Below are 23,063 nucleotides of genomic sequence, written 5' to 3' on the forward strand. Positions count from 1 at the left end.
AAACCGCTGGGCGAGATCATCCGACGGCACGGGATAAAATACCACCAGTACGCGGACGATACACAGTTGTATCTCTCCGCCCCGTGCCAACTCAATGAAGCGATGGATGTGATGAGCCAGGGCCTTGAGGCTGTTAGAGACTGGATGGGGGTTAACAAGCTTGTTCTCAATCCAGACAAGACCGAGTGGCTGCTGTGCTTCCCTCCCAATAATTGGTCAAGTGTTCCATCTCTCAGGCTGGGGGGTCAAATACTACGCCCCTCAGATAGGGTCCGCAACTTGGGAGTCCTCCTGGACCCACAGCTGACTTTTGAACACCATTTGTCAGCTGTGACCAGGGGGGCATTTGCCCAGGTTCGCCTGGTACACCAGTTGCGTCCCTACCTGAACCGGGAGGCTCTCACAACAGTCACTCGTGCCCTTGTGACCTCTAGGCTGGAGTACTGCAATGTGCTCTCCATGGGGCTGCCCTTGAAGAGTATTCGGCGACTTCAGCTGGTCCAGAATGCAGCCGCGCGAGCGATCGTGGGTGCACCTCGTTTCACCCACGTAACACCTATCCTCCGTGAGCTGCACTGGCTGCCTGTTGATCTCCGGGTGCGCTTCAAGGTGCTTGTTGTCACCTTCAAAGCCCTTCATGGTATTGGATCTGGGTACTTGAGAGACCGCCTACTGCCAATCACCTCCACTAGGCCAATAAGATCCCATAGATTAGGCCTCCTCCGAATCCCATCAGCCGGTCAATGTCGACTGGCAACTACCCGGAGGAGAGCCTTCTCAGTGGCTGCTCCGACCCTATGGAATGAACTCCCCGTGGAGATTCGTACCCTCACCACCCTCCAGACCTTCTGCATAGCCCTTAAAACCTGGCTGTCCTGACAGGCCTGGGGCTAAAGACTTTAACCCCACCCGAATTGTATGACTCTTGCGCTTTTTAATGATGTAATGTCTTTATGTCTGTATTTTGTTTTGTTCTTCCCTCCCCCCGGATTGTGAGCCACCCTGAGTCCCCTCAGGGAAAAGGGCGGCATATAAATTAAGTAAAATCCTAAATCCTAAATTTAGCCAGATTTTTCTTCCTGTGTCATCCCTCAGCAAAGCCCATTTCCTAGACATCTCTTTCACTCTCCTCTTGTTCAATCCAGCCAGGACAGGCATCTGCCGTTCACCCCAAGTCTCGAGCAAGTCTCCCAGGGGGGTTTCTTGTTACGGCCCTCGAGCTACAGCTCCCCATGTTCCCCTTTTATGTATAGTTCACTTTGGCTTAGCCGGGTATAAACACACACACACACACACACACACACACACACACACACACACACACACAAAACAAAACAAAACAAAAAGATGAGAAAAACCTACCACCGGTCACTTTTCAGAGAAAAAGAAAAGAAAACCAGTCTGGAGAGGACTCTGGTTCCCTCACAGAGTATGGGCACCTCCCTACCAGGGAACTACCGCTTATCAGTTTTTGGATCAAGGGAAAAATAATGGTGCGGAAGGACCTGCTGCCTTTCCTTTCTTTCCTTTGGCAGTCGAATAAGGACCCTTCCTAACACCCAGGGCTTTGCTTTCTTGGGATTTTCCTTTTTTGTTCAGAAGGTCTCACAGTCTGATGCCCCCCCCCCCCCTGCTTTCCCTGTTCTGTCGGTCACGGCTCGGAGGAGCTAGCAACAGGCAGGGGTGCAACTAGAGGCCAAACAGCATAATGAGATCTAGCTGCTCTCCAAGGATGAAGCCACTCTCTCACACACACACTCTTCCTCCTTTCCTACCAGAAGATCCTGTGCTCTGGCAAATCCCCCATGCTCTCCAGACTGTTGGTCTTTCTGTGGTTACGAAATGCATAGAGGGAGCAAGATCCAGCTGTGATTGGGAGAAGGGTCCTCTTACTCATACACATGCAGGCATACACACATTTCACACGCTTTCCCATGTTTCCTAGGCATCCGTTGGCAAATAGGCAATGGCACTCAGGAGCTATGGCTGGGCAACCAGCTTAGCCCTATAGGAGTTCTGGAAGAACAACAACCTCAGGCAAGACAAAAAATATATGCTATTTAAAAATTGGACCATTATGCTCTGATATTATTAATTGCAATGAAAAAGTAGGGCTACTTAAAGTGAATGTTTAAAAATTGGAATTTGTCCACACTCAAATATGACTGAAGAACGATTAGCAGTTCAAAGGAGATTCATTGCCAAATATTCAGGGAATCAGAACTGAGAGATTCCGAAAAAAAGTGAAAATGAAAGTTTGTGGAGATTCTCAGTCATCCAGTTCATGGTTGTCCCAAAGTGCTTTTCAGGATGCATCTGGGCTTCCTTGTTTTTTCCTTTGAAGGTGTTTTGCTTCTCATTCAAGAAGCTTCTTCAGTTCTGACAGGATAGTGGGGAAAGGAAGGATGTTTATTCCTTTCAGACAGCAAGTCATTTTAATCCTTTTAGAGGGTCATTGAAGCACTTGGAGGTTTATCTGTGTCCTCAGGGTCACCTGAATAGTACTCAGGACATAGGTGATCCTGACAATCCAAAATTCAGATAACAATTAACAGGATAACAGAGTTGGAAGGGACCTTGAAGGTCGTCTAGTCCAGCCCCTTGTTTAAGCAGAAAACATTATACCACTTCAGACAAATGGTTGTTCAATCTCTTCTTTAAAACTTCCAATGTTGGAGCACCTACAACTTCTAGAAGCAAGTCATTCCACTGATTAATTGCTCTATTTGTTGGAAAATTTCCCCTGAGTTTTAAGTTCTTTTATTTTTTAATTGGAAATACAAAGGAAACAACTGATACAAATTATATAAATGGTAACTTAAAAGAAGTAATAACAAAAGAACCAGTCAAGATAGCACTGGAAAAAAAAACCTATGAACTGATCCTCCAACAAGAAGAATTAAATAGTATATGCAAAATTTCTAATAGAAATATAAAAACTGCCAGCATTGAAAGCAATGCCCCCAAAGACCTGGCATTTATATTAATGAATGTGAACAAGGTGCTTGAAAGGATTAAAATAACACCTGTTGAATAGACCAATCAGCTTGCCTACAGTACTTGATGTACTGTAGAAAGTCAAATGCAGAAAGTCAAATGTCTGAAAGTCAAATGCAGAAAGCCAACATGATTAGTGGTAAGCGAAGAATGATGCAGGAAACCCCTTAGTTTTGGTCCCTCCAATTCATAATAATGGAGACATTTGTGTAAATTGCCTGATGGTTAAAGATTTGCTTTTTAATTGCCAAGCAACCCTGTGTCACATTAGGGGTAGACAGAAATGCATTTCAGTGACAGTATCTAAAATTAAATTCCAGGCAACTGATGGAAGCAGAGAAGAAAAAGGAGAACGCTGGTTTGTGGTACCTTGACAGATGTAGGGATGAGATAGGCAAATTGCTCCCCTAATTTGAGCAGTCTCTGTCCGTTTGTGTGTGTGTGTGTGTGTGTGTGTGTTGTCAGGCATTTTCCTATTGTCTAAGCATCCTCCCTCCCAACTCTTTTCCATCTTCATTAGTCCACTTTGCTCTTCCCCTATCTGTTATGTGGGGCTCTAAAAGACCACTTGGAAATTTTAAATGATGCAGAATGAAGCAGCGCACCGAGTAATGGGGGCCTCTAGGTTTGGCCATCAAATTCCTTTGTTGTGCGAGTTACACTGGCTTCCAGTTTCTTTCTGGGTGCAATTCAAGGTACTGATCATCATCTTTAAAGCCCTATATCATACATAACCACTTTATCTGTATGACCACCTTTCCCAAAAGATATTTACCCATTGTACCAGGTCAGAAAGGGTGGGCATACGCCTAGTCCCTTTCCCTAAATATTGCCATCTGATGGGAGCTAGGAAAAGGGTGTTGATACTTACCTGATATGCCTCTTCTAATAGAGTGGAGATAGCATCCATGCATGGGTTGACATTGTCCGCCTTCTGATTGGACTGAGTCTGATTGAAGATAGTTAAGACACGCCCCTTATTGCTAGCCTTACCCAACTTTTCAGCGAAGAATAACTTAGACAGACTCAATGTGTCATTGAACAAACAGTTTAGTAAGCAGTAACTCATCAGTCAAGAAATATGATCACCAGTATTTACAACAATTCACTGAAAGCGTAACCCTGCATGCAATCAAGAACATTACAAATCATAAAAACAGATCAGTCAGAGTAGGGAGGGGATAGATGCTATCTCCACTCTATTAGAAGAGGCGTATCAAGTAAGTACCAACACCCTTTTTTAATAGAAGTGGAGATAGCATCCATGCATGGGACATACCCAAGTCCTATTGTCCCGATGGGAGGGAGTCAGACTGATCAGAGACAGGGGCAAACCACGACCCACATGGCCAATGAGGGGCCACCAGGATCACCTCTGCTTTTTCGATGATCACCTTGCGCAACACCCGAGGAATCGGGCAGCAGAGGAAATGCATAAAGAAGTCCGGGGGGCCATTGACACCTGAGAGCGTCTATCCCTTCCACTCCTTGGGTCCAAAACCTAGCATAAAAGTGGGGGAGCTGTGTGCTGTCTGGGGTGGCAAACAGGTCCACAGCTGGTGAGACGAATTGATCCGAGATCTGTTGGAACAGATGAGGGTAGAGGTGCCATTCCACATGGTCTACCTTGGCTCAGCTGAGCCAGTTGGCCTGAACATTCGCCACCCCTGAGATGTGTTCCGCTGTCAACGAAGCCAAGTGCCTCTCCACCCAGAGGCCCAGTTCATTGGCTTCCTTCATGAGAGTCTTGGACTTTGTGCCGCCTTGACAGTTCACATGGACCTTGACGGCCACATTGTCCGTCAAGACTAACACGTGTTGGCTGGCAACAAGAAAACTCTGGAGGGCCATGTGGATGGTCCTGAGTTCCAACCGGTTTATGTTGTGAGTCCTATCCACCTGGTCCCACTGTCCCTGGGCCATCTGCGCCTGCAGATGAACTCCCCAGCCATAAAGGCTGGTGTCCAGGGTGACCGTCACCCTGTGAACAACCATGAAGTGGCAGCCCCTGGTGACCTCCACCAACGGAGAGAGCGGAAAATGTCCATGGGAACAATGACCTTCAACAGTGAGCATTCCTGCGAGCCTTCTGAAAGGGTAAGAGAAACCACTGTAGGTCCCTAGTGTGTAGGCATGCCGAAGGCATGATGTTGATAACTGACACTAGTTTCCCCAGCAAGCGAGACAAGGTGGCCAGGGATACCCTGTGCTGACTCAAAACCTCCCCAACCAGTTGCTTAATACTCACTTGCCTATCCTGTGACAGGAAAACCTGCCCGGAAGCGGAATCAATCCATGCCCCCAGGTGTAAGATCGGGTGATGGATTCAAGGTGACTTTTGTCTCTATTTATAGAAAATCTGTGGGCCTCCAAGATGCGGATTGTTATTTCTAAGTCATGTCTTGCTCCAGAAAATGACCTGGATTGTAACAACATATCATCGAGATAGCATTGGACATGCATGGGCAATGCCCCCAGATGTGCTGCCAATGCTGCCAGCACTTTGGTGAATGCCCAGGGAGGGGCGGAAAGGCCAAATGGCAGGGCCTTGTACTGATAATGGTGTCCCCCATAACAGAACCTCAGAAATTTGCAGCGTTCAGGCAGAAAGGGATGTGCAGGTAAGCCTCCGTCAAGTCAATGGAAGTGAGGAGTTCACCTTCCCGCACTCCTGCTAGAATAGAATGCAACAAATGCATTTTAAACCTGCTATATTTTAAGTGATGGTTGAGCCTTTTTAGGTCTACAATTGCTCTCCAACCCCCAGAGGCTTTGGGAATAACAAAAAGAATAGAATAGAAACCTTGATGTAATTGATCGTCTGAAACCAGTTAGATAGCCCTGATGTCCAGGAGGTGTTGTATTGCCGAATTCATGAGGGTTTGTCTGTCCGGATTGTGGGACACCAGGCAACAAATAAAGAAACTCAGAGGCATGGAGAGAAATTCTAGAGCTAAGCCTAATGGTATGACGTACCCCGTCGTCAGAGGTAATCTTGTCCCATCTGTCAGCAAAAAAGGCTAAACGCCCCCGATGGGTATAGAGGTGTGGTGGAATCTAAGACTTTAGGAAATTATGACCTCCTCCCCCTCAAAAGGGCTTCTTGACCTGGTTGCCCCTCTGGTATCTGTAGGACTGCTGACGCTGCCTCTGGTGATACCCCCCCCGGGCCCTAAAACCTGGGGACCCATACTAGTGCCCTTGAAAGGAGGTACCATAGTCCTGCGGCTGAAAAGGCTGCCTCCTGGTATACAATGTTGTGTGGGGTGCCCCTTTTTTGGATGCTGACGGTAAAAATTTTCTTTTATCTTTGTCCTCTATAATGAGCAGCTCTAGAGCCTCTCCAAACAGCCCCCCCCCCTTTATAATGGGCAGAAGCTAGATGCCACTTATGCTTCATGTCTGCCTGCCACTGGTGGAGCCACAGTAGGTGACGTGAAGCGACAGATGAAGCCATGTCCCTAGATGCAAAATGTGTGGCATTGAGTGTAGCATCGGCCGTGAATTGGACTGCAGCCACTATCTTATTTAAGTCTCGATGGGCCCTCGAATCAGCTGCTGGAATTCTTTCCTGGAGCTGTTGAAGCCAAAAGAGACAACATTGTGAGAAGATGCAGTAGTTGAAGCCCGCACTGCCCAAGCTGCCCCTTGATGACTGTGCTGCATCATGAAATCAGCTCTCTTGCCCTCTGGCTTGAGGACCTCTTCTTGTGACCCGGGCATAATGGTCGCCGTGTAGAGGGCTGATATCGTGGCGTCGATCGTCAGAACTTGGAGGAGTTATCCCAGGTCATTGGCCACATTATAGAACTTTATGTCTGTAGATGATGGTGTAGGGCCCGATGTTGGGGATGCCCACTGGCGTTGCATCATATCCAGAAACTGCTTTGGGACAGGAATGGTCTCCATTTCCACAGTCTGTTCCGTAAAAAATGAATCTGGCGAAGTAGAAACCAAGGCAAGTCCTGGAGCAGCCGGCACTGCCGCAAAGGTGGCCAAAGCTTTGGCCTTGATTAGCAATGTCTTGAAATGGGCTGGCTGGAACAGACCAGAGAATGAGGCTTTTTCCGGAACCGCCTCCTTATCACCAGATAATTCTGTGTCTTTAATCTCTCTGTCTTCTGAGACTGGGGACTGGCTACGGTGAGACCTAGCCGGTGACAAGGGCCACTGCACTGCTGGGGTAGACACTGCAGGCAGAATAGCCATAGGAACCGGTGGTGGGGCAGCCCCAGACCCCTGTTGTAAACCTGCTGCTATGCCCTGGATAATGGCAGAGGTTAATATGTCCTGGATATTGGGCAAAACCAGAGCAGGTAATTGTACGTCTGGGTGAAGCCCTGCAGCTGTAGGGGTGAACGTGGCCTCAGACGGTCTGCGGCCCACAGATCCCAACTGCACATCCTGCAAGATATTCCCTTGGAGATTGGTCCCTGACCCCCACAGCCAGAAATGTTAATAGGGAATAGAGGACTGAAAGGGCCTGGCTTTGGATCCAAACAAACAGGTGAGAGCTGGAAAGACCTACTGCTCCTTACCAGTGACCCCTGATTCCCCTTTGAGGAAGAGGAAGAAGGCCTGTGAGACGTAGATTTGGAGCCTTTAGTGCTAGTGGACTGGTCTTTCCCCTTCTCAGACCTGAAGGCTGATTTAGAGGAGGTCTGGCCTTTAGATGAATGGCTAGAAGACTTTTCAGCTTTCTTACGCCCTTTAGGATCATCCCCTGCCTGGGAGGTGGAAGTCTCCACTGCAATCAGGAGCCCCTGATTGGAGACTACCCTGTCTGGGCTCAAAGGTCCTTCATTATCAATGACAGAAACAGCATCCATCATCTTGGCAGAATTTGACAGCTGGTTAGAAAATGGCGGTTCATGCCCTTCTTAACCGCCTGAGACAGCCCGCAACTGCATTGATAAAGTGAGGACAAAGGCAGAATTGGCAGTGGCAATTTCGGTCTGCATTTTGCTCACCTGCCTGTCTCTCAGTTCGTGCAGCTTTGCCTCTCCAAACACTCTGCTAGCACCGCCAGTAAAGCCCGATCTGAAGTGATAAAAAGGCAGCCTCCAGATGCGACACGGCAAGAAGGAAGGCAATTGGCTTGCTAGAAGTAGCGTAGTGGCAATTTGACAGCCGCGTCTCTTTCTCCCTTTTAGTAGCGATCCACGGCTGTTCTCAACTGTCACAGGAATGAAGCGCCGACCCTCGCTTGAGGAATGCCACCCACAGACATGCAACTTCAAAGAGCCTCAGCCGCAGAATATACCTTTTCCATGGCAGCCTCTGCCCTATGGAAATTCATCCCCCTCAATTTTTGCTGACCTCTACCCTCTTCTTCTTGCGCCATATCTGTCATTGGACATTGGATCCTATTTACCCTCTTCTTTTCCAGCTTTCTAGACCTGTTTTTTCCTCCAAAGCACTAGGATAAGATTAGATCGTTGCACATTAAAAGGCTAACATGGTGCCAAGTCTTTGTTTTTTTAAAATCTTTTTAGTTTTATAGTTTTAGTATGATTTTATATGTTATTTTAACCTTTGATTGGGAACCATTGAGAATTAGTTAGAAGATTGGTGGCTATATAAACACTTTAACATCACTTTGGATAACAAGATAGGTGACATATAAATTTAATAGTAAATAAATTAAATTACATCCTTTCAAAAAACCAGGGAGCAATGTTCTCTTTTTTGAAGTAATCTTTTCCAGCTGAGATATGTATTCTCTGGGTATGTTAGTTCATAAATATTATTACAGATAACAGAAAATAACTTAGGGCCTCATATGGCCCACAGACTATGAGTTGAAGCCCTTCTTTTTATGTATGTACATGAGCACAAAATTTTAGAATGTTCTACAGAATTTAAAACTACAGGAACATAAAGAAAAAAAATTAAAAAAAGAGAAAAAGATATGAAAAGATAGAAAAAAGTGAAAAATAGTAAAGTCAAAGAAAAATAAAATAAAATAGCAATTTCCAATGATCTTAGTACGTCATCCATTTATTCTTATCCCTTACCATTATCTACCTGATGTACAAAAACTTGTCAGAACTTACTCATCCATATCGCAGGAGCCATCTGTGCTTCAGCTAGTAATCACTCAGAATCATGAGCAATTACCGTAGGTTGTAGATTTTGATTTTATGACTAATACGAATTGCAAATCTGTGCTTTTCTCCCTTTATTGTTGTTATAATTATGCTTTTTGCTTCTCTTTGGAACCTACTTTGCTGGTTTTCTTTTATTATTTCAAATAGATCTCTTTCTATCACATAGACTTGCTTCAAAATCATTAGATTTTTCTCACTCCTACTTGCAAAGATCCAATATTCTTTGTGAATCATTACTAAGGACACAAGCAGGTAATACTGAAGCGGAATCACAATCAAGGAAGGACAAGACAAGCATGGACAGTTTGTCTTCCTTTCTCTCAGGTAAGAGCCTGGAAGATGATGATCATTTATTGGCTTAAAATGCATTTCTTTCCAGAGGGACTGTCCCCACTAGTGTTGACTGACAATTTCCCTTCCCTGGAAGCAGACGATTGATCACAAGCTGGGCTCTTATGGGCTCTCACCATTATTCTTAATGTCTCTAGGCTTTGAGCAAGCAAAGCAAGTAGTAATTAATAGAATGAGGGACATGGGAGTTCCAAAAAGAACTAAATAGGTTGCCTCTCCACAGTAGGGACAGAATCAAACAGGGTGTGTGGGAATTGGCAAGGTATCTAAATGACCTGATCTCCCCAAAACAAAGAATAGCTTTCTTCAGAGCCAGATTTAACATTCTTCCTTCAGCATTCCTCCAGGGCAGGTATAAGAGAACACCTATAGCAGAATGGGTTTATATATGTGGTAAAGGAGAAATGGAAGATAATTCACATGTTCTATTACACTGCAAGCTATACAGAGCTTGTAAGTCTGCACATATTCTCCCCTTATTAGAGAGATTGCCAGGGAGGGCAGATAATCGGTTACCACATATGCAGTGGCAAAGTTCTGTGCTGCTGCAATGTCCATAAGAAAAAAATTGGCTACAGAAGTATAGTACCATCTTGTACTAATTATCTGGACATACCTCTAACAATCGTTGGATCATTATGTTATTATCCACTTTTAATGTAAATACTTGTTAATTATATTTTAATGTTAGTATTTTTTAATATAGTGTAAAAACTAATGTGTATTGCTTTGACCGTAATAAAGATTTTACTTACTTATTTACTTACTTCCTTTCTCTCTTGAAAAAGTGAAATGGACAGATATTTTTTGTTATAAGATCTTAGCTAAAAATTTGGTTAAAACTTTTAATTTTTTTCTGAGGATTACCATACATGGAATTAGACAGAGGACCATATCGCTCTCTGGGTACCACAAATTGGCTAATCTTGGTCTGGACTTTGTTGTTAGTATCCTAACATTGTATCATACCAGGCCATTTAGCTGGAATTAGCTGCTATAATATAAAACAGTATGTTTTCTATTACTATTTCAGTCTTGTGTTATGAATACTATAATTTCACTAGTCTTAAATGCACTTGAGAAATAATGCACTGACCGCTTTGCAACATTTCCTCATGAAAATTATTCATTTTGCAGGATGGTAAGAAATTACCAACCAAATTAAGTAAAATATTGAGAAAATTGGATTGTATGCTATTCTTTTATTTCCTATCAACATTTGGTTCCTGCTGTTTGATCAGCAGCAACATGGATGATCATAGGCAGGGAAGTGGAAACTATGTTTGGACAGAAATATCTTAAACCAACAATTTATCTTTTTAGATATCTGTATATATCATAAGTACAGGTAGTTCTCAATTTATGACCACAACTAAGCTCCAAAACGTATGCTGTTAAGTTAGACATTTGTTAAATAAGCTTTGTCCCAATTAATAACCTTTCTTGCCACATTTCTTAAGTGAATTACTTAACAGTTATTATGTTAGTATGTTAGTAACACAGTTGTTAAGTAACACTGTCTTCCCACTGCCTTTGCTTGTCAGGTCATAAAAACATGATCTCGGGAAACTGTAGCTGTCATAAATATGAAGCACTTAGCATCCAATTTTGATCATGTGACCATGGGGATGCTGCAATGGTTATAAATATGAAAAATGGTCATAAGTCACTTTTTTCAGTATTGATGTAATGTTGAATGGTCACTCAATGAACTCTTGTGGGTCAAGGACTACCAGTACAGGATTTGTGTAGTGTAAGTACAAAGTGATGTCTTCGTGCCTCTAGAAATTAAATTGTGTTTGAACTATTTTCCTCATCTCTTTAAAATTAAGCATAGATATTGATATTACTGTTGTCCCATTTTACTAGAGCTCTTGTTTTAAAAACTGCTGGCATCTATAGAAACATAATCAGTGCAATAGTTCAGGATATAAAAACTGCGGGAAGACGATAGGTGAGAGAAAGGTGCGTTACCTTTTCAAGGAGTTATAGAATCAGAGATTTATTTACAGAAAAAACAGTGATACCATATCTGATACAGGAGTGATAAATACCTCTGCCAGAGAAAGAGAAACGAATGCAAAACTTAAAAAATATTAACTATACTTCCAATTTAAAAAAGCACAGTGCCTTACACCTGTGTGCAATTGCTGGGCATTTAGCTGCGTCAACCTTAAACTTAACGGAGCATATTTCCGTGGCAAAAAGGACTCGACCCCCATCGATTCCACTCGCTTTTAAGGTAGGCCTAGTGGCAGAACAGGGAGCAGGTGGCTTGTGACGTCGAGATTTTGGACCGAGTAAGGAGTTTCTTCTGGTCGCCAGCCTCTTCGTTCTCTTCTGCCCAACCAATTGGCAATCTTAACTGTTCTGCTGTTGGCCGGGCAAGTCCTCCAGGTTCCCATGTTCTGTCCGCGCGCGGGGGGGGGGGAGAACACCCACAATGCACCGGGCTTCTCCCGCCATTTTCTGTGGCACTGAAGGGTCGTCTCGGGGACTGAGCCCTGGGGAGGAGGGCGGGGGCGCGGTTTCATAAAGCGGGGAAAGAAAAGCGTGGACTGACGGGAGTGTGGGGAGCAGCTATGATGGAAGTGGGCGAAGTCTCCGATACAGACAGCGATGAGACGATAGTTGAAGGGTGCGTGGTTGAGAGCGACCTGGAAGAAAAAGAGCTTGGTGCAAAAAGGTGACAGTGACTCACGTGGGGGTATAAGGCGACGCTTAAAAGGTGTCTGCAAAAGCGCTTTATTCATTCTTTACATTTACATTAACATCAACTTGGTGTCGCTTAAAGGCTGGCGTCCATCATTCCCAGAAAAGGGTGAGGGTAGATTTTGGCTCTGGTCGACGGGCGTTGTACATCAAATGCTTGGGCGTCTGCATTACTCTTGGAGGCGAGCTGCCAAGTATTCTTAATATTTACAGCCCTAAACAAGGTTATGTCCAATATTTCGTCTCGGGAGAATTGCGAGTTCTGAAGTGTTTTGTACCAAAGCCGAGCGTGTAATAACTTTTTATGAAGCATTGTGCACATTATGCCTCCTCTTTATTAATTTCAATGTTGATGCTAATGGAATCCAACACTGGACAGCTCACAATATAGAAGCAGAAAATACAAATAAATAATGGAAATGGCAAAATAGACAAATAAAATAAAAATATACATTATCCAATACCTCTATCAAGCTTTTTTTCCATGTTCAAGGTTTTCATGGGCATAGCTAATGAAAACCCCTCCTATTTCTTAGTTTACGGGGACAAAGTCTAGGTGGCTGAGTTCAGGTGCGTGGGTAGAATATATTCTAGTGAGTATAAATACAGCATCACTGACTATTTATTATTATCTACAAGAGATTGTGGCAGTGAAATGAGGTCTAGAGCATTCATTTTTATTTCCACTGTTTGTATGTCTAAATCTCAAAACAGGACTTGGGAATTTAAAAAGAATGCTTCGTGCTAAGTATAAGATCTATGTATTAACTAGTCTGAGGGAAACATAAATATCATTTGGATAAGAGAAACCATGGGGTCAACAGGTAAAAATAACAGGTGTAACTTGATGGCTGAAGTCTTGCTCCTTTTTAAACTGCATTGTAAGCATCATACAAAACAACAAAATGTATGGGATTATCATCTAGTTTTCCTGTCATTTTAATATTATTGATCTCCTCTAGATGTCCCCTAATTTGTTATTACCTTGATACGTATAATTAACAGTAGCACCAGGTAATTAATGAGGAAATATTATATTAATTTCTTCAGTCTTTTTTTTATAGAAAGCACAGTTGTTTTGGTCAAGATATAAATAGATGAGAAATCTGCTAACTGAAAAGTATAAAAGGATTCATTAATATATGTTTGTGAAATAGGACTTGTCAAGGCAGCACTTATTGACTGCTCTGGTGTTCTTACTGTTGTAGGAAGTTATCACCCAGCCCTCTCCCAGAAAAATGAAATATCCTAGGAAATATTGAAAAGGCAGAATATTTCTCTGGATGTGAAAAGGAAGAAAAATGTTTTATAAAGAGAGAATAGCTCCCTGTAGCTTCCTGCCTGCACCCACTTTGTCAATGGGCCATTAAGAAGGCCAAGCCAGTCCCTTTACATAATAAAGAGTTCTCCAGCTCCAGGGAGATGGGATTAAGGCATGATAATATTGCCCCTTTACCCAACTCGCCACATGGCATCTGAGAACTCAACCAAACCTGGATTCAAAACGCAGCCTAGAGAGTTGCTCCTGCATGGCCCCATGGGAATCTGACAACCAATCAGAATACAAGCTCAAGATCAAAGGCCAGAGGGGGATAAAACCAGGGACTCAGCATCTCAGTCGACCCTTCTCTTTTCTCCACCAACATTGAAGCATGTGATCATCTTTTCTGTTCAGGACTCAAGCCATGTGGTCCTGTCCACCAATAAACCATCTTTCCAAGCAGCTTCCATGTCTCCAGTGTCTTTTCCCCCACTTGGAGCCAAACCCAGAAGGACATTTCTTTCATCACTGTATCCATGGATCTTTTTAAAAATATAGTTTGCAAACATTTTTTGGAATACTTAAACATTATACAGGAAATGATAATGTATGAGTTCATTAATTAATAGTTTTTATCAGTTGTATTTTGCCCAATCCAAGACACTTACTTCCTGAGACAGATAAGAAAAAGTCTCTGCCTTCCATCCTGTGTTTTGAAACTAAGCAAACAAGTTCAGTATAATTCAAACATTGGCAGTTGGATAGTATTGTGTATTTCATTACACTTTTGAGAATAGCCAGTTGTCCCATGCCCTTAAGTTGCTTACTGCATGTTCAAAACACCTCCATGTTTTAGTTTACCAGCAGTTATATATCTGATATTTTTGAAAACATATGTCTTGGGCAATCTGTTTTTCTACTTGTTAATTTAGAGTATTTTTCACAATATGTTTAGCACTTAATGAGAATGCACAGTCTACTATGTTACGTTCCTAATTATGGCTCTACATTTACCAGAGAAAATTACTATTTCTGTTTAGCACAAAACCTGTATTTGTAATCAAGGCTAACTAATTAGAAATGGGGCACTCTGACTTCAGAATAGTGAAGCCTCACATAAACATGATTAAAGTATCCGTCCTGTAAGGGAATGTCATCTATAGATTTTTAATGGTTACTTCTCAATGATGGCCCCTGCTGTGGAACAGCTTAATTATCTGCCCTACCCCTTTCCTGATAGGCTTTACAAAAGCTATGATGACCTGACTATTAAAGGAAGTATTTAGAGACTATGTGAAGGGAAAGGGTGAGATAGTGGCACTTGCAGACAGATTAATGTAGGAGACCCACTTTTTAAAATGGTCTTGAATGGATGTGGGAGATACAACAGAAAAAATAATGTTATTCATAAGAACAAAGTCCATTTTTTTAGCTCATTGAGAAAAAAAATAACACTGATTTTGGAGTCAGAAGTGTTCAGTCCTCTCTTTTATCTCCCCAATGTAGTCTAGGTTCCTGGATGTCGGATTGCTGAAGGTTTTCTTCTTGGATTGGTTCTTTCAATATTTTGTTCACTTGTAATAAGACCTTTCTCCTCTACGAAATATTATTCTGCTTTAACTATTTTTAAAGATATACTTTGTACAAAGTATAGTAAGTCAGGATAACAACTGTTTGAGAACTGGTAAAAACTGGAGCTACAAAAGACAAGCTGTAGTTGGTAATAACCTGTATGAAATATTAGAGTTAATGGTAGCATCAGTGATATATTGTCCTGCTTTAACTATTTTGAAATATATACTGTACAAAGAACCTCTTTTGATTGCCCAAATAAGGACTTCAGCATGTTGAAAACTAATAAAAACTGGAGTTGCCAGAGATAAGTTGTATTTAGTAATAGCTTTTGCTGTCAAGATTTATAACTCAGTCCAGTACTAAATCACAGCTGTCTAGGTACAACCCCTTAATTCATTATTTGGCTTAACTTGACACAAGTTTCTCAGAGATTCTGCTACATTAGAATATTTATTGCACTTCAATAAGAATGATACCTTAAATATAACATTGCTTGCCTAGTGCAAGGAAAGGAAGTCAGAATCTCCTGCATTTTTGACTTAACAGGTACTTGGTCAGTCTCATAGCTAGAAATATAACTGAGATATATTTACATAATCTCTCTATCTTGGGAACATTTACTTTCTGCATTGTCAATTTCAATCCTTATATGGGTGAAAGAAACTAAAACTAAGATGTGTTCTATATTTTTAGATTATCTTTAGTGGATAAAGACATGGTATTAGCAAGGGAAATCAGCATTACTTCAGAAGAAGCTAATACATATGGAGGTGAGAAGATTTTATCTCTCTTATATTTTAATAAAAGGAAAAAAATAAAAAATAAAAAAATAAAATGAAACAACAGGCAAAAAGCAATAGATATTAAAATAAATCAATATATCATGGAAGTTGTCTAAATAATACATTATTTTTAAATATAATTTTATTGAAATATTTAAAAATGGTTTGTAGAAAGTTAGCACCCACGCCTCCTAGAAGAATGAAATATTTTAGGAAATATTAAAAAGGAAGACTATAGCTCCCTGCATGAGAAAAGGAGAAACATGCTCTTGGAAAGCAGCCCCCACCTTTGTTAATAGCCCCAGAAAAACTGGGCCATCCAATCTACAAAACAAAAGGCCTCCAGCTCCAGGGTGATGGGATTAAAACATGACCCTCTGAACATAATAGGATTAGCCCTCTACCCATCTAGCAGCAGAGTTTATCACATGGCGCCTGGGTCCTGGGGATATTACATCACTCAGCACAGTTCAACCAAACTTATCTCAGACAAACTCCTAGGATTTGCACATGACCCCTATAGCAACCAATAGAATACCTGCCGTTGCCACAGGAACAGAAAGCTCAGGTTCAAAGCCCAAGAGAGGGTATAAATAACACTCATTCTCCACTCCATTTGTTCAGCTGCACAAGAACCATGTGCTTAATGGTTCTGCTCCATTAAACCATTCTTCCAAGCAGCCTTCATATTTCCAGTGTCTTTTTCCCCACTTGGAACTGAACCTAGATGGACAAGTTTTATCACAGAAATTGTTCTCACTGATTTCTCCCATTTTAACATATCTTTTAAAGCTTCATTCCATATCTTAATGTAATTATTTTAAAATAACATATAATTCACATTTGTCATGGTGATACCCAAATACTTTACTTTTCTCTCAATCTTAAACCCTGTTTTCTTCATCAATTCTGTTTTTATCTTTTTGCTATCTTTTGTTAACATTTTAAAACCTGCTAGTGTACCATTTTTTAAAAAATTTCCTATTAATGTCTCTTCCCTTTGGTGGATCCTCCAGATCACTAAATCAAATCATTACCAAATGCCTTTAACTTATAAATTTCTTTTTAAATCTTTATTTCCACAATTCTCTACATCTTCTCTTCTCTCTCTCCCAACGAAAGAAGATTCCAAGGCTAGAAGTTCCTCAAAATTCCATTTTATTAGAGATGTCATATTGGCACATCTGGGAAAACCTGAATCTGAAAGCTTCCAGGTTTTTCCCACCCAAAAGAAAGTAAAATCCCTTCCCCTGCACCCACAAGTTCAAGCATGGTCCAAGCACTCCACCATCCCAACTGGAGATGCTTCCCAGTCTGCCACTCCAGGTGCAGGCTGAATCGTCCTTGATTCCCAGAGAAAATAATGTTGTTATAGCTATATATCTCTACCACTCCATGCAATCCCCCACCCGGTTTCCCACAGCACTAAGTGCGGCAGTCCTGAAGATCCAAAGTAAAAGGTGGCCTCCAGTGCTGATACATACATACATACATACATACATACATACATACATACATACATACATACATCTTATAAAGTTATTTCCATGGACAATTATTTGTGCTTTCTGTAAAGTGTAAATCAATCTTGCATATTTTATAATAATCTCTTCAAAATTCATATCTTCCAAAACTATTATTAACAGCTTTTCTGCATCTAAGAAAATCAGTGGGACTATTTTCAGTCTGTCAGCCAGAATATGATGTTTCCTTTTACAGAACAAAGTCTAATCTTGGTCCTCCTTAGATATTATGCTATATTAGCATCTTTCGAGCTGTCTGGCATATAAAACAGAATTCATGGTATTTTGTAAGGATTCTAATAATCTTCAAAGCATTTATGGTAAGAAGCTAGTAAACATCTTCCCTCTTTTAGTCTTGTTTTATAGCTTTACAAACTTCCCTTACTGTTATGGATCAATTCATAACTTCTTTTTGTTTGCTTATAATGTTTGGTAAATTTTGTTTCTTTAAATATTTGTTTATTTTCTCCAGGGAAATTTCTTGTCTTTTATGCATTTTGCATAATGTTGATGAAATGCTTTTTGCATATCTACACTATCTGTTGTTATAGTGTCTTCTCTTGTAATTTCAGTTTTTACTTTTTTTTTGTAATTTGCGCGTGAAACATTTATTTGGTTTATTTTCAAATTCATTTTTTAAAATTTGCATAATTCATCTTTCATTTCTCTTAAAATCCGTTAACATAGCTAATTGTTACTGCTTAATTTGTTGAAATATTTATATTTTCTCTGGAAAGTTTTTGATTCCTTTTCTTTTATTTTTCTATTTAGTACCTTGCTTTTTCTTTTGCCTTTTTTGAGTTCTTTAAACAGATTTATAAGAAATTGAAAAATAATTTATGGGAATGTGAAAGTCCTAGGTACTAACTTGGGACTTCCTATACATGAACTTGATCATTCTCATCAGATATCCTCACCATTTTTCAGAAACATGCATTTTTCTTTCTTTCTGCAGTTACACAAACTGTGTGGATATAATGAAGCAAAGCTAAGCTTTTTTAATGCCATGTGTCATAAGCAGCCTGTAGATGCAGATGCATATATATGGCAACATTTTTGCTGTTTTGTTTCAGTGAAGCAGTTTATTATTGTATCAAACCTCCCTTTGACTGGTCTCCTCTCCATAATAACGAAAGATACTTATGAACCAGAAAGCTATTTAGGGTTGCAATTTAATGCACATTTCATTGAATGCAAGTCCCATTAAAAAGAATTTACTTATGAGGTCATACATAAGATCATATCATGCAAACAGAACTTTAAAAAACTGCTTTATATATCCAAAAAACTACCTGTGGTAAACTCCAGAGTTGCTGTGAATTTGACAACATATACATACAATTTATTATTCTTATTAAAGTCTTATCTATATGTGTCAGTATTAACAACACTGTATTGCAAAGATATACAAGTGGTTAAAGTGTAACATATGTTCTATTTGTTTTATTTATTTAATCAATTTATATAGCTACCTTGCAGCTGTTTATTATAATGTTATAAGGAGGGGTTACAGAGGTAGTGGTCATAATTGATTGAAAACTTTGTTAAAATTATAAGATATTAATTATGGGATCATGCTTCTATTAATTATTTTCATCTCTAATCATAGAAAAGCTTTCCCCAAACATTCCATTTAATAGCCTCAAATTCCATGTCCAGAAACAACTGGAACTATTTAATCTGGTATGTAGTTGCTTAGATTTGTTGTGCTGATGATTATGATTTTTAATAGCTTGAGAATGGAAAAGTGCTTAGAATGAACAGTACATTCCACAGAATGTCTTTGGAAGGATGGAAAAATCTGTGTATAGAAGTTAACCATATATTTTTTTCACCAAGCATATGGCATGAAAGAGATGTTTAAAATACATCCATACATGAATTAAAAAACGTTGCAGTGCATCAAAATGATGTGCCTGTTTTATGAGTGAAATGCTGAATCCATATTATAGCAATATGTAAAATGTGGACTTATTTATTTCCAATAAAACTTTCAAAACTTTCATTTTCTCCATTTTCATTTAATTCATTTAATTATTAGGCAGTTGTGTATAAAAGAAGTAGAAAGCTAACTTATATTTAATATATAAATTTAATATATATTTATACATAATTTTATCAGCTAAAATTAAATACACTAGAAATAAAATATTACAAAGCATGCTATAAATGTTATATGTTTTACACTGTGATAAAATACAAAGATTTTGTTTAATAAAAATTAATAGTATAACTACACAGGTGCATAAAATAGCCACATAAAGATATTTTTCTATTTTTGAAAAATAGAAACATAAGTTCATTAAAGATACAGTACATTATACAAGATATAAATTTGGATACTGAATATTATCAATATGAGATAATATATTTTTTTGTATTAGATTCCATGTAAGTGTGGCTTAGCTGGGAAGACTGGATCCTATATTTTTTTAGAAAATATGTATATAATTTCATATGACTTATTTTAACACTGAGTGTTAGAATAAGACAAGATATCAACTTACATTCCAGACATTGTATCCTATGAAATATGCAGTTCAGTTACTTGTATTAAAGTTGAAAAATAACGTAACTGGAATAACTTTCACTGGTTTCAGTATAATTTACTGTTATATAAATATTATTAATTTATTATTTATTGTTTTCTGAACTAATTTGTTTTTTTCTTCCAGCCATATCAAGAGATTAATGAAAATGAAGAATCTCAATCTCTGCTTCCGTAAATACAATATCTCTGAGAACTATAACTGATTTTGCAAGTGCTCAGTTGCCACCTATGTTGTTAGTGGGTTGCAGCATCTAGCTGAGAAGTAGCACATTGATCTCACTGTCTCTCTCTGTTCCTCTTTGTATATAGACTTTATAGCAGGGGTTCCCAAACTTGGCAACTTTAAGACTTGTGGACTTCAACTCCGAGCATTCTCCAGCCAGCTATGGCTAGAGAATTCTGGGAGTTGAAGTCCACAAGTCTTAAAGTTGCCAAGTTTGAAGACCTCTGATTTATAGTATGTTCTCACTGTATATGAATGGGGTGGTGTTCTGGTTTAAACACACCTTCATCCAATATATTCTAATGTGACATGCTGTATTTTATATCACGGTTATAATGAATATAAATAATAGGCCTACATATGTCTGTACATTCTGATATTCAATTCTTCTGTATCTGGAAGTAAGGATATTATCTTAAGGACAATGCCATATATGTTTTAAAGTGGATGTAGAAGGGTTGGGAGACAGTGCTGGAAATTCCTGTGGTCCATAAAATATCATAAACTCAACTCAGTAACTTTCCTTTCTCCCTTTTCATTTTTTCTTCCTTTCACTTTTCCTCCTTCATTTATTGATTGATCCTGCCTGCAGTAACTATCTTTCACTACTGCCCTTCAGTAGTTGCTATTTAGTCTGTTTTAAATAAAATAAGTGAAACCAGAAGCTTCTGGGAAGTTGATAAGCACTTCAGGAAAGCAATAAATGCTGATACACCCCCCCCCCGGGGTATCTTGTATTTTGAGGCTGGATAGCCTTGATCCAATGGTGTGTTTGAAATTTTTTTTACTACCGGTTCTGTGGTCATGGCTTGCAGTCATGTGACCAGGTAGGAGTGGCTTGGTGGCCATATAACTGGGTGGGCGTAGCCAATTTAGTCATCAATTTTGCCAATTTAGCAGACCATTAAACAATACACAACCACCCCCTTTTCTATTCTTTTTAATAACTGCATGGAATTTTTGCTTTAGGTTGGTTTTTTTTTTACTGTGGGGGGGAGAGGTTGGCAATGCCTGGGGATTTCTGGGAATTTCTCCTGTGTTAGAGGCACTAAAATAACCAAGATAATATAAGGTCTCCTGCTGGAGCAGTGGGTTGGACTAGATGACCTCTGAAGTCCCTTCCAGCCCTGGATTGCAGTGCTGTTTCAAAGCATCCTCTGAAGCTGTATCTAGTGCAAGGTTTGTGGTCCTTCCTTCCACTCCTTTTTCTCTTTCTCCCTTCCTCCCTTTATCCATCCATCCATCCATCCATATCTTATTCAGTTTCCCCTCCCTTTTCTCCCTCCCCCCTTCTCTCTCTCTCCTTCTTTCTTGCTTTCCTTCCTTCCTCTCTTCCTGTGAAGAACCCCAGGTAGCCTTTGATAGGAGGAAGAAAAGCCAGACGTTTTGAAACTGAGATCATGCCCATTGATCATCTGGCATTCTTAGAGCTCCACTGATTAGCTTAGCCTGACCTTAAGGATAAGCAGCTAGTAGAGGTCTTCAAACTTGGCAACTTTAAGACTTGTGGACTTTAACTCCCAGAATTCTCCAGCCAGCAGAGCTGAATTCTGGGAGATAAGTCCACAAGCCTTAAAGTTCCCAACTTTGAAGACCTCTCTGCTCCATGCACTTGGGGATTCCTTTCTCTCTCTTGAGGCCCCCCTCCTTGCTACCAAGGGGCTGCAGGGAGGCTTGCTAGCCCCCCCCCCGCTCTATTTTGGGCCTAATAGGCCTGCTTGAAGCCTGCTGGGAGCCAAAACGAGCGCCCCCCCCCTATTTTGGGCCTAGCAGGCCTGCCTGAAGCCTGCTGGGAGCCAAAATGGAGCTTGTGGGAATCCTGGAAGGGGCAGGGGAAGGGAAGGTTGCGAACCGGGTGAGGATGGTGAGGGGGCAGCAAGCTAGGGGCGGCTAGTGAGACTTAGCTGTAGGCAGGAGGAGGAGGCATCTCAGTTGGGGCGCAGGGCAGGCACCACATGGCACCTTAAGCAGGGAAGCCACCCAGGAAATGAGTGACTGGGTGGGGCAGGTGAGCGGGACATTTGCACTTAAAATAGTCTGCTCATGCGTACAACATTAAAAAGGGAAAAATTACATTTTTTCAATGAAGATTGTTCTGCGCATGTGCAGAACAGAAAACCAAAATGGCACTGCAGAGGATGGAAATGGTACTGTCATGTGTTTGCTGCAGTTACTACTTATTCGCCTAAACTGGACCTCTGCCTTGATCATGGAATTTTAATGAGTAGACATTGTTTAATTTGATAATGGAGAAAATGTGTTGACCTTAAGTAAGAAAATAAATGTAATAATTCCTATAGATAGTTGCATAATTATCTCCACTCTGCATATAATTATATATAAAGTCTTGAGTTGTAAGACATAAAATCATTGCAAAATTTAGTTTAATCAGAATTTTTTTCATCTAGGATTGAATTAAACAATGCTGTCAATGCCACAAATATTGGTCAACTTGATTGTATATCAGCAGCAACTGTTCATGGAGAATATAAATGCATTGGTATGCTTTTACAATAAGTTTAACAAGATTAGGTATTATGTATATACAGAAATTATATAAAAGCGGGATTTGTTTTGGAGCACAATATAATAATATGGAACTATGTTTTATTTACTTATACAATTTATTTGCCACCCATCTTGTATCTAATGGCTCTGGGTGGCTTAAAACATTAAAATCCATTATGAAAACACAGCAAATAAAAACATTAACAGATAAAAATCAAGGAAACAAGATTGCAAAGATGGAAGCTAGTCACCGGGGTTGGGGGGAGTGCAGGAGGGAGATAGCAATTGAATTTTATCTAGTCAACCACCTCCAGTATGAAGATCCCCCACTGGATCCCCAAGCCATCTGGCAGAGCAATAGCCGCTTTCAAAACCTCAGAAGGATGGGAGTCAGTCTCACCTCGGGGATGTTTCAGAGGGCAAGAGCCATGGCAGAAAAGGTTATTCTTCAGGATTCTGCCAGCTGAAAT

General features: G+C 40.4%; 1 protein-coding gene across 1 annotated transcript in view; it reads left to right on the plus strand.

The window, feature by feature from the left end:
• The first annotated feature begins 11,922 nt into the window (after nucleotides 1-11,922).
• Nucleotides 11,923-23,063, plus strand: part of ANKRD31 (ankyrin repeat domain 31) — a 71,377-nt gene continuing 60,236 nt past the window's right edge. The window contains exons 1-5 of the mRNA XM_087715798.1: nucleotides 11,923-12,144; nucleotides 15,700-15,776; nucleotides 18,921-18,994; nucleotides 19,987-20,033; nucleotides 22,494-22,585. Of these exons, the coding sequence (XP_087571924.1) occupies nucleotides 12,041-12,144; nucleotides 15,700-15,776; nucleotides 18,921-18,994; nucleotides 19,987-20,033; nucleotides 22,494-22,585 (394 nt within the window). The 5' untranslated portion in view covers nucleotides 11,923-12,040. The remainder of the gene's footprint in view (nucleotides 12,145-15,699; nucleotides 15,777-18,920; nucleotides 18,995-19,986; nucleotides 20,034-22,493; nucleotides 22,586-23,063) is intronic.

This window comes from Thamnophis sirtalis, unplaced genomic scaffold (genome assembly GCF_051295495.1).
Source record: "Thamnophis sirtalis isolate CommonGarterSnake01/CBP01778 unplaced genomic scaffold, rThaSir2_p1.2 scaffold_5, whole genome shotgun sequence".
NCBI classification, from domain to species: Eukaryota; Metazoa; Chordata; class Lepidosauria; order Squamata; family Natricidae; genus Thamnophis; species Thamnophis sirtalis.